General features: G+C 38.6%; 1 protein-coding gene across 8 annotated transcripts in view; it reads left to right on the top strand.

The window, feature by feature from the left end:
* The window catches only part of RABGAP1L (RAB GTPase activating protein 1 like), a 701003-nt gene extending 689870 nt beyond the window's left edge, over nt 1-11133 (top strand). For all 8 annotated transcript variants that reach the window (XM_087438180.1, XM_004425016.3, XM_087438183.1 and 5 more), the window contains 3 exons: nt 298-369; nt 4211-4408; nt 5672-11133. In XM_087438180.1, coding sequence (XP_087294306.1) covers nt 298-369; nt 4211-4408; nt 5672-5824 — 423 coding nt within the window. In that variant the 3' untranslated portion in view covers nt 5825-11133. The remainder of the gene's footprint in view (nt 1-297; nt 370-4210; nt 4409-5671) is intronic.
* Nucleotides 11134-11852: the final 719 nt, after the last annotated feature.

The raw sequence follows: 11852 nt of genomic DNA on the forward strand, positions 1-11852 counted from the left end.
CAAGGTGAGGACAGAAATTCACTGGAACCTGTTACGAAGGCTAGTGACAGAAAGAAATCAAATCTACCCCATGTGTTTTTTCTACTAATTAAAATAGAGATATGCTTTACACATGGAATACCGTCAGGCTTTCTGCTGCTCGTTGGAGAAATGACTGGCCTACTCAGTGCTACTCATTTGCAAAATTTCTTCTAGCATCAGAGATACTAGAGTGATATGTGAGTCGATAAACAGTATGTGCACATGCTGTAAGAGTCGTTCTATTTTCTAGTAAAGAAACTCTTTTCTCTCCCTCAGATCTGTTCCCAGCTAAGCACCAGACTGGAGAAACAGCAAGCAGCCAGCAAGGAGGAGCTGGAAGTGGTAAAGGTGAGGAAGCGTGAAATAGCTCTGTGATCTAGTTTCTTCCAAATTCACATAGTCGTGAGTGAGTGCCTGCTGGGAAGATCCCAATACGTGAGGATGCCCCACAGGCAGGATGGCTTGTAGACATCACACCCCCACCCACCCCGCCCCACTTGTTCTAGAGGATCTGGGAATTATGGAGAATGGTATCTCTCTCCTGACTGGGGTGTGACCCTCTCCCCTGCCAGCTGAAAGATTATGTTCCCATAAATCTTATGGGCTGTCTGAGGCAGGTAACAGAAAAGGAGGGAAGATTCCAGCATTGTCACAAGCGGAGCCTGAGCCTTCTTGAAAAGTGGAACCTGGGAACCATTAGCACCTGCATCTTGACTCTGCTGAACTGATGTGGCTTCGTGTGCAACCCAGTGGGATCATCCCGCTGCTCTCTTAAATAGTCAACACCGTGGGCAGTATAGAACTTGGCTGGAAAACACGTATTGGGTAACTGATTCTTCTGCAAAAATGTTAGAGGTTTGATTTTAAAGAAACTCTGTAGCATTTATTTATATGCTGCCCCCTGGTGGTAAAACTCCTTATGTTGCTTATCTATTTGAAAAAAGCGATTGCATATTCTATAGAAACAACAGTAAACCAAATGGATTGGTATTCTTAAGAAGCAGTGTTGGCACAGCTAACTCTTGGGACCGATATTACAGAAAACTAACGTAGTTCTATTTAAATATATTCAGGTTTAACATTAGTAAATAAATGCATCCTAGGCACTTGAGCATATAATTGAACAAGTTGGACAAGTTATTTAACCTGTCTAAGCTTTATTTTGTATTGTGTAAAATACAGAAAACAGATCCTGTCTCATAAAGTAATTTTGAAGATTAAATAATATAATGTATGTAAAGCGCTTAGTTTAATACTTGGCACACAATAAATATGTATTTTTATAAATTATAATCTGAAAATCTGAGACATGAGAACTGAAAATATGAACCTTGTTCTGACTTTTATTCCAAAAGTGTTTTTTTTCTTATTTCATCTTATAAAACATCAGTCTGAGATCATTAGTGAGTATAGAGTTGGTGGTCTCCCTCCCCAGACCTGCTGCAGTTGGGGTTCTTATCTTCCCTTTCTGGTCTGCCTTGGCCCCTCTTCCTACTCAGCCTTTATCATTCTTTATACATTCGAGGCACACTGACCAGGACTCAGCTGATGTAGTGTCTTGGCATAAAAGGGTTAAGTGTCCTGAACTAAAATCTTTGTGGAAATAAAAATGAAACAAGGATTTATATTGATCACTCAATAAAGGTTTTATTGAGCATCTACTATGTGCATAGCTATTAAACTTCTGTTTTGTATAGAAATTATACATGACAAAGAGCCTATAATTTTCCTACAGGAACAAGTTATGTACATATGCACATGAAACGTTTAGGAAATAGTTCAAAGGCATATGAGTGAGTGCTAAGTTAGATGACAGACAATCAGAGTTGTAGAGAAAGGAAAATCATGAGAACTACCGACCAAGGATGACTTTAGACCTGGTTGGACTAAAGCAGGATGGGTAGAATTCAGTTAGAAGGATTTAAAAAGGACATTCTGGAAGAAACACTGTGAATGAAGACCCAGAAATAGGAATGAGATCTCAGTGTCTCATTAAGGAGACTGATGTGATTAGAGTGTGCAATAGGAATAGAGGAAAATATTGGGTAAGTAGGTGGGGTTACCTAGTGAAAGGCCATGACGTTCAGAAAGAGGAACTGGAACTTTTTTAACCAGAATAAAGAACAACTAACACTTATTAAACACTTACTGTGTGTGCTGTTCCAAGGCTTTCTGTGTATTATCCCATTAACCCTCACAACTACCTGAGAAGGTAGATACTATTATATCCTCTTTTTATTGACTTATTGTGTCTTCTTTTTATTGATAATGATCACCAAAATAGGTAATTCATTTCCTCAAGGTCACATAGCTGATAAGCAGTAGTGCTGGGATTTGAACCCAGAGAATCAGACTCAACAGTCCATACCCTTAACCATTACACCATTACACACACTATTATACCATACACCACACTCCTCTTTCTGCAGTGCTACTTCCTCTTCATCTCTTGTTTAGTATGATGCAGTAGCTTCCAATAACAACCTTCCTCTATCAACATCCCCCCTCTAGTTAATCCTCTACACTGTAATCAGAATGAGCATCCCCAAATATAAAATTTGACTATATCACTCTGTGTATCAGTTTAGAATTAGATTGGCCACATATAGGAAACCCAAAATAACATTGGCTTAAACACAAAAGATGTCAATTATCTCATGTAAAAGAAGTCTAGGACTAGAAAGATCCTTGGTTTTGTCAGCGATCCAAGCTCATCAGTTATTAGTGACCCATATCCTCGGCATGGGCATCCATTCTCAAGGACACCTAATGTTATAAACCAATGTTACTGCAATAAACAAAAAAAAATTAAAAAAAAAAAAAAAAAGGACACCTAAAAGTCAAACCTGTCAACTGGAGTTTCCACCATCACACCCACATTCCGTGGTAGAGTTTTAGGTCAGAAGGAGATGCAGGGATACAAGGGCCCACCTCCATCTGGGTGAGCTCTCTCTAAGTAGCCTTCTTAAGTTCCACACCACCTTTCTGCTTACATATCAGAACTTAATTTCATGACTACACCTAGCATCAAGGGCATCTGGGAAATGATGCCTTTTAACTGGGCATATTTTCAGCCCAAATGGGATTCTGTTACTTAGGAAGAGGAGAGATGGATGTTAGGTGGGAATCGACCACACCTTAGTACTGCAGCATGTCTGCCAGACTGCGGCTTCAGAGGCTCATTGCTCTATCTCCAACATGTGGCACAGGATTTGATGAAGTGAATGGACGAATTTTCTATAGGATAAAATCAGGATTCCATAGCATTATACTTAAGGAACTTTACAATGTGGCCATGGAGAACTCTTCTCACTTCGAACCCCTCACTGTTGCTTCACTTACTCTCTGCTTAAGCTATCTGAAACTCCCCGCAGTTCTCCCATGGTGCAGCATCTTTGCACACGGTGTTCTCTCTGCTGAGAGGTCCTCCTCCCTCTTGTGAAATTAATCTATTCCTTCATATGGTTCAGCCTAATAAAACTGCTTACCCAGCTTGGTCAACTTTTAATCATTTAAGACCCAGATCAAAAGCTACCACTTGAACATTTTATTTAGTCAGCAATAACTATATAACAAATACTTGCTGTGTGCCTGTTTTGTGCCAGTACTGGGCTAATTATTATTATAGGTTCTTAAGAGAGTTATCTTATAAGATATCTTTTAAGAATTATACTCAGGCAGGAATCTGAAAAGTGTATTATGGATGGGAAGAAATCAGTGGGGACTGAGAATGTGAATTTTAGGGATTCAGGCATGGGATAGTGAGAGCTTGGACATGTCAGGGGAAGAATTGAATGAGCAGCTGAATATGGAATGAAGGAGAAGCTAATGAAAAGATGACACCAAAGGCTTCAGGCCTAAATGGTAGAGATAAGATTAAGGTTAATAATTAAGAATAATGGTAGCACAAATTTCTAGGACAGATTTCAGAGAGATGCTATCATACTTTCTATTTCCAGGGTCTCTCTGGAGAAACTTTTAAGAAAAAGGAGCACCTGTCTTGGATAGTTGGGTTTTGTGCTGACTATAACCATTTTTGTTGCAGCACAAGAAAAATAATTACCTTCAGAAATGGGCCTGCATTTGATGACAACAAGCAGCGTCTAAAACATCATGTCATATTGTTTCAGGAAGTGATTTGTGCTGTGCACTACAGTTTGATGTTGGTTGTCCCTGTTGGATATTTCAGGGTAAAATGATGGCATGTAAGCACTGCAGTGACATTTTCAGCAAGGAGGGCGCTTTGAAACCAGCAGCCGTAAACACAGAGGAGCAGGGCGTTGAATCAGACGATGAGAAGGACTCACTGAAGAAGCAGCTGAGGGAAATGGAGCTGGAACTGGCACAAACCAAACTGCAGCTGGTGGAGGCCAAGTGCAAAATCCAGGTGAGTGATTCCATAAAAGAGCGACAAGAAAAAATAAACAGTTCGTGGTCTAGGATATCCTAGTACTTTAGAATATACCTGTCAAGCTCAGAATCCTAACATGTTACTTTATATGAGAAATACATTTTCTGCCCACTAATGTGTCCTACATAGTTGCATTTTGTGTCAGTATTTTTAAACACTGATATAAACAAACACATAGTTTGAAATGAAATTTTAATAATTAAAATTATATCTTGTGAGAACTTAAGCCTATGCGTTTTTAGTGTACCCTGAGATTTTTTGCCGAGGTCCTTTCTCCTTGAACTTGGTCACTGTGGCAGCTGATCCTGAAAATGGAGGCCAACCCCTTCCATCCCCAGTCCTGCCCCCGACAGTTGAACACTGGCTGACATACATTCCTTTCTTTGGACCTTCTTTTCATCTTTACCTGATTTTGCCAAATCCCTTTCCATATTGGAAGATAACATAATTAGGAAAACAGCCCTGGCTTCAGATGGACTGTCCCCATTTCCTTTCCACCAGTAATCCCTACCCACCACAGTCTCCTGCCACGGCTCCAGCCTGCGCTGCACCAGTGATCCGTAACTGTTTCTGCACTGGACCTCGTGGTCCTCAGGGAGAAGCCCAAGGTTTGGAACTAGACCTCATTCATGCTTACACTATCAGTCAAAACTCAATCCATCCAGCGGCCGGCCCAGGCCACGCGCTCTGCTTCAGCGGCCTGAGGTTCACTGGTTCGGATCCCAGGCGCAGACCTACGCAGCACTTATCAAGCCATGCTGTGGCAGGCATCCCACATATAAAGTAGAGGAAGATGGGCACAGATGTTAGCCCAGGGCCAGTCTTCCTCAGCAAAAAGAGGAGGATTGGCAACAGATGTTAGCTCAGGGCTAATCTTCCTCACACACTCACACAAAAAAGAAACTCAATCCGTCCATACGCTTATGTCTATTGTGGTTTTAAACATGTTATCTCAGATTGTAACCTAAACCTAATTTGGACCTAAACTGCAGGGAAGAAAAAAAGATAAAATGAGGTTTAGTTTCACTGTTCAGAAAAAGCACAGATCCTGGTTTTAAGTGGTAACTCTTTTAGCTCTAAACTTTTTTCTTGCATTAAGAAGCCAGTTAAATCTCTCCTGGGTTTTGTGGGAGGAAGATTATGGCTATACAGACCTGGGGATTCCGAAAAGCTATACTCTGATTTTTTTGGCAGAGAGAAAACATTTACATAACTCCGATGATTTCTCTCTTTAATTAGGAACTTGAACATCAGAGAGGAGCCCTTATGAATGAAATACAAGCTGCAAAAAACTCTTGGTTTAGCAAAACCCTGAACTCTATCAAAACGGCCACGGGCACTCAGCCACTGCAGCTGCCACAGGCCACCCAGCCACCCAAGGAGAGCACATAGTTCCAGCCTCAACCAAGCACAAGAGCACAAGGATCAAAGCGCTGGGAAGCCCGGGGGGATTCTTCCTGGTGGTCCCTTTGAAGGAAAGTAAAGGAGGCCAGAAAGCAAGCCAGAATCTTTCAGTAGCTCTCTACTCTTTCTTCTATGACACTTTTCAAAGGGACGTTATTGAAACTGCTCTGATGTATGTTGAATACCTGTTTTTGAGCTTCTTCATGGAAGGCCATGTTCAGATCCATCATAGTATTACACATTATTTTATATGCCTGATGTTTAGTTGGAAATAAGTAATTCAGAACTAAAAGCTTTTTATTCAGAAGTAATTATTCATAATTATTTTTATCCTACATAAAAATGGAGATGTCTTTTATTCCAAGGTTGAAATGATAGGAGGATATCTGTGACAGCAAAAAAGAAAATTAAAAAGATAGGATTGAATCCTAAACCTCTTAACTTTTCAGGATTTATTCAGATGAAGCACACTGTGGGGCTGGTCTCAACCACTGTCAGGTTTCCTCCTGAACATGATTCCCTAGATAGCGATAACCTGTCCAAAGGAAAGAACAGACCTGGGATTGAACAGGCCCCAAGAGAGTTGGTTCATTTTCATTTTCTGTTGGGTACTTCTGGAAATGAAGTGCCAAGAACCATGGAATAAGATAGGCTATCGAGAATATACACTAGATAAAAGAAACTGAGATTCTGATAAACACAGGATAAAATAAATCATTTTAGTCCTGGTATTCTAACAGGTCCTTTTAAGAACTCCACACAGGAATTGCCAGTTCCTCAGTATGAACACAATTGTGACTCCTGGCAAACATAAAGTCAGAAGTGGATATTGCGAGTTGCAGCCTTAGGGAACTTTCACCAGAGAAGCCTAGAAAGGCCCAGGTTCAGCCATTGTGCTTAGAATGGAATCCAGAACCAGGGACAGTGTATTTCATTTAATGTTGACATATACTTGCTAAAGAAACACTAATATCCTGTAACTTTGTTAAAGTTATGAAATGGGAAACAGACGTCAGCTTCACATCATCACAGTTTAATGTTAGGCAACTTTTCCTGATTTCTATAGCTCCCTAAAAATGTGCCCTTTGTACCCCTAGATGAAGAGATGCAAATGCATTTGTAACATTTTTGATTGAATATAAAACCTTTATAGAAATACTTATCTCATGGAAAGGTAAAGCTATTGTTTAAAAGTTGATGGAAATATTTTTTTCAATTATATTTAACATATCTATATAAATAGTACTTGCAGAAAATCCTTTGGTAAGGGCAAGACTGATTTTCCCATTTTATAACCTATTTTGGAGGCCTTTGGTCCTTTTATGCCACCAAACTACTGTCAGCTATGTACAATAACATTCATTGATACTCATCCTTGGCTTCATTGTGGAACATATTCTTTGCAAAGGATCTTAAACTCTGTAGTGCCAGAGTGTTCTCATCTGTGCCATATGTTGCAATTAAAAGTGACACACTGTTGGAAGTAAAAATCAAATAAGAGCCATCTCAGCTCCAGGAGCATGCACTACAAGTTGCTCATGGTGGATCCTTTCCTCTAAAATGATTAATATTTCCTAAAATGAGAAGTCCCCTTCATCAGTGTTTACATCATCTATAACCCATAAAACTGATAGGGTTGTTTGTTATCCTTTGTTACACTCATCAAATAATACTTTTCTTACATAATTATTTTTTTTTTTTTGTCCTGACATCTTTCATCATAATAGTCATTTCCTTTGATCAAAAAGGAAAATAACCCAGCATTCCAAGTGTCTATGTTGACTTGAACATTCCCTCCATGGTAGTTTAGAAAAACTAATCTTTTTTTTTTTTTTCTGTAAAATATAATCGCTAGAAAATTGCATCTTGGTACTTGTTTCTAGAAATCATTTAGTATAATTTGTTAGCTTTACTGGTACTTCATGCTTTGATTCCAAGAAGCCTTGTACAAGTTGCCTTATCAAATGGCCAGCTAAATTAAAGATGTTCTTTTGTGTTTTGTGAATCTCATAGTTCTGTACAGAGCTCTTTTTAACTTCCAAAAATCAGCACATTCCACAGAATGCCTAAGTTGCATAATTTTCCATAAATGGTAGTTGAGGGAGAAATAGAATGGCTCTCAGCTCAGTCCTTACCTGTATACCTGGCTCAATTTCATAGCCTCTCACATTTTTTTCTTTAAACAAAATCACCACGTACATACATTCCAAATATTTAATAAATATGTCTTCTGCATTTTCTTTTAATTCTCAAAACATTATAATGGCAATCTATAGATTTTTTTTCTTCTTCTCCAGTTCCATATCATTGTTGGGTGTGTGTATTGGTACCATAAATCTAAACTGTCCCTCACTGTAATGCCTTTGGGTCAGTAGCAATAGTAAAAGATAGAAAGGAAATTCAAAACTTGGTATATGATATGATTATTTATACAATATGTTATAATAGCTCTATCCCAAACCACATGTCCTTCACCGTGTATTTTGAAAATTCGTGCATCCCAGCATTAACTGCTAGTTTTAATTTCACTTATTGCGAAATGTATTTGAGAACTGCTTTTTCTCTTGATTTATTTTAGAAAGAGATCAACAAGCCCAAATATCCAGGAAATTTTCAAATATTCTACAGTGTTTTCCATCTTTTCCTAGGATATGTTGTATAAAACATTCCTCCAAAAATCCAACATTTGCAACATTCTGAAAAGGGATGATTTCTCTTTTCATTAAATTCTGCAGAATAAATTAAGGGAATGAAATTCAATTTGATAATTCAGTTCATTAGCTTTTATATCTTGAGAATCTTGTTTAACACGTTCTTTAAAGCTGAAAGAAACCAGGCTGAATTTTGCAGTGCATATGTTTGCTAGCTTCCCACATCCTGAGCCATGACGATTTGGTTATATTTAGTTACATATCATTTAATGCAAAGAAATTCTCAGTTACCTAATGTTCTGTGTATGAGTGCCTATCAGAAACACTAACAGGAATGTCACATAGGCCTATGGCCTATCTTTCCGTACAACCAATCTCTTTCTTCGCCTCTCCCAGCTATTAAGTTAGTAATTTCTTCTTCATGGCTTTCTTTTTTTTTTTTTTTTTTAAAGATTTTATTTATTTTATTTTTTCCCCCCAAAGCCCCAGTGGATAGTTGTGTGTCGTAGCTGCACATCCTTCTAGTTGCTGCATGTGGGACTCGGCCTCAGGATGAACGGAGAAGTGGTGCCTCGATGCGCACCCGGGATCCGAACCCGGGCCACCAGCATCGCAGCGCGCGCACTCAACCACCAAGCCACAGGGCCGGCCCTTCATGGCTTTCTTAAATTTCCATAGTAAAGTAGAAAACCAATCTTTGCACTGATGTTGGGAAGTTTAATAGCATTTATCTTGTATCTTTTTTTTTCAAATTTTTCATTCTTTTATACTATGTATTAATATTTGTTTTTCTCAAACCCCTACTCCATTTTCCTAAAATATTTTCCAGTTAACTAGTGGCTTCATTTCCTAGCAAAAGTGAGAAAAACAAGAGAATACACAGTTTAGGGCACAAGAGATGAGTCAGATTCTTAAAGGAGTTGATTAGTTACTGAGGATGAGAATCACATATGTAACTAATGTAAGGGATTGAGTTTTCTTTTTCTTTAGCTGAAATCAGTCTACTATTCTGCTAAAGTTTTTGTCTGATTTCAGGACCCCTTTAAGGGAAAGGAACTTTTTTAAAAAATTAAATATCTTGTTTGTTTTCTCTCTTTGGGAAAGAACACTTTGAATTACTTAGCAAGATAACTCTATTGTATAACTTAGTCTTAAAAAAAAACACACTCTAAAATAGCCCTGATTTTTTTGCTTCAATTTCAAGTAAAAGAGAGAATGGAAAAACTCTGTTGTTTGATTTGAACACTATTGGGGTGTGTGTGTGTGATTGATAGACTTTTATACAGAGGATCCTTGCCTCTTTTGTATACCCAGGTACCATGCAACTGAATACACACACAGCGATCATATGCAGAAGGCCAGACAACAGCATGGTGGCCTATGTTTCCAACTACCAGATATAAAACTCTCTTTCCTCTAGTTGCCATGCTTATGATCACATTGAATTAGAACTGCTCCAAAACATCCTTCCTCTCTCACAGTGGCTTCCATATAATAGATGCAAAGCCCTTTACCTTAGGAATTTCCTTATCTTTCAAAAGTTACCCAAATGAATCTTTTAAGTGTGGGCTGCACCTCAATAGGAGATGATGCTCTTGAGTTGTAATGAGAAAAGTGGATGTTTACGAGTAGCTTAGTGACTACAGTCAGCTGTTAGGCGGTCCCTTCTCAGCTTCCGTCTAAAAGACTACCTGTCAAGGTTATCTCCAAATGAGTTTGCTACCCGCTATAAAAACATCTTCATCAACATGTCCCATTCTCCCACCTCCATCCCTGGTTCAGCATTAGTGGTATTTTGAAAACTGTAATCTAAGAAGAAAGAATCATTGAGTAGAACATTTTAGGACATTTTAGGTTACTTTCCTTTTGCATTGGCAATAAGTTAACATGTAAAACCTTTTCCATTAAAATGTAACTTTTAATAACTATATATTATATATGGAATAAACTATAGGAAACTGAATTATAAGGATATAAATGCATCAAGACTCTGGTGTCATGAAAGCACAAGAATAAAGCTGGAGATGGTCCCAGAATCCAAGATGTCCCAATAGCCTTTTGTATCAGTTTCTCTATTTTTGGTATTTTGCATAATGTATGGATCCTTAGTTCAAATGAGGGAAAAAGTTTCTCAGTCAGCCCCACTTCCTTTTCTTCAACTCCTACCTTTCCCTGCCTGAGGAGGTAGTAGAAATTCTGTGCCACCTATTTTTATGAATTCTATGATTTTGCCCACAGCCTCTCTAATGAAAACAGGTTCTAGAATAAAGGAGTTGATTAGCCCAAACTTTGCTAATTGACTACAAAAGAAACAGCAGCATCTCTCCTCTATAAACATTGACCAATTAGATGTTTTCATAATTCCATGTATTATGTATAGTACACTCTGTAAATGTAAATGTAATGCTTGTTAAGAAAAGTGCAATTTATTGTACATTGTCCCAACAAATGTTTACTTTTATAATTGTTATGAACTTGAATTGGATTAGTATCTTGTTTTCATGTGTGAATGAAGCCTTGTGAAATAAACAAATACAACCAAGAAGGTAACAAGGTGGCTGTTTTTGTGAGCCAGTGATGTTTTCAGTGCTTTGTGTTGCCCTTTTGGCCCCATTAAGCAGTAATAAACATTTGTTCTGAAGTCCATATATGTCTCTCTGATTTTTTTCTAGTTGATTTTATTCTGAATCATCTGAGCCCAGTGTTTATGTAACACGTCTTATCTGACACTAGACTCTAGTCAACTTGGAAAGAAAAAAATAGACAGGCGTTTGCTCCAGGCTATTCCCTGCAAAATGATACCCTGTACATCAGCACTGGAAAGTGCACTAGTTGCCTCTCGACAGAGATTCCCTGGTTGCAAGTAACAGAAACTCTCTCAAGCTAGCTTAATAATAATAAGGCAATTAAGTAAAAGGAAATAGGGATATTTATCTCACAGATACTAACGACCAAACACTTGTTCCTGAAGAGGCACTGGACAGGGGACCGGAATGCCATCAGGAGCCCAAGCAACTCTTCTCTTAATTGCTCTTCTGCTTGTCTGGCCAGGTGATGCTTATCTGCTGCTGCTTCTCTCTCTGAAAACAAGTTTTCCCTGCTTCTGAGTGTACAACTTCCAAGTTTACGTATCCTCTCTAAAAGGGATCAGCAGAGATGGACTAGCATCTCAGGGTCCCAATTCCAAAATCTTGCACAAACCTGATTGGCTAATCCTGCATTAGGTGGCTGCCGCTAGTCTTTCAAGGTACAGCACAGCGATAACAGAATTCAAACAGAACTCCAGAGGCTTCATGGAGGTGGAGGCAGGGCACAGAGAATCCTGATTTACATTTTGTTCTAATTTCCATTTCCTGAGAGTGAAT

This window comes from Ceratotherium simum, chromosome 2 (assembly GCF_057802395.1).
Source record: "Ceratotherium simum simum isolate JZ-2026a chromosome 2, ASM5780239v1, whole genome shotgun sequence".
Taxonomy (NCBI): Eukaryota; Metazoa; Chordata; class Mammalia; order Perissodactyla; family Rhinocerotidae; genus Ceratotherium; species Ceratotherium simum.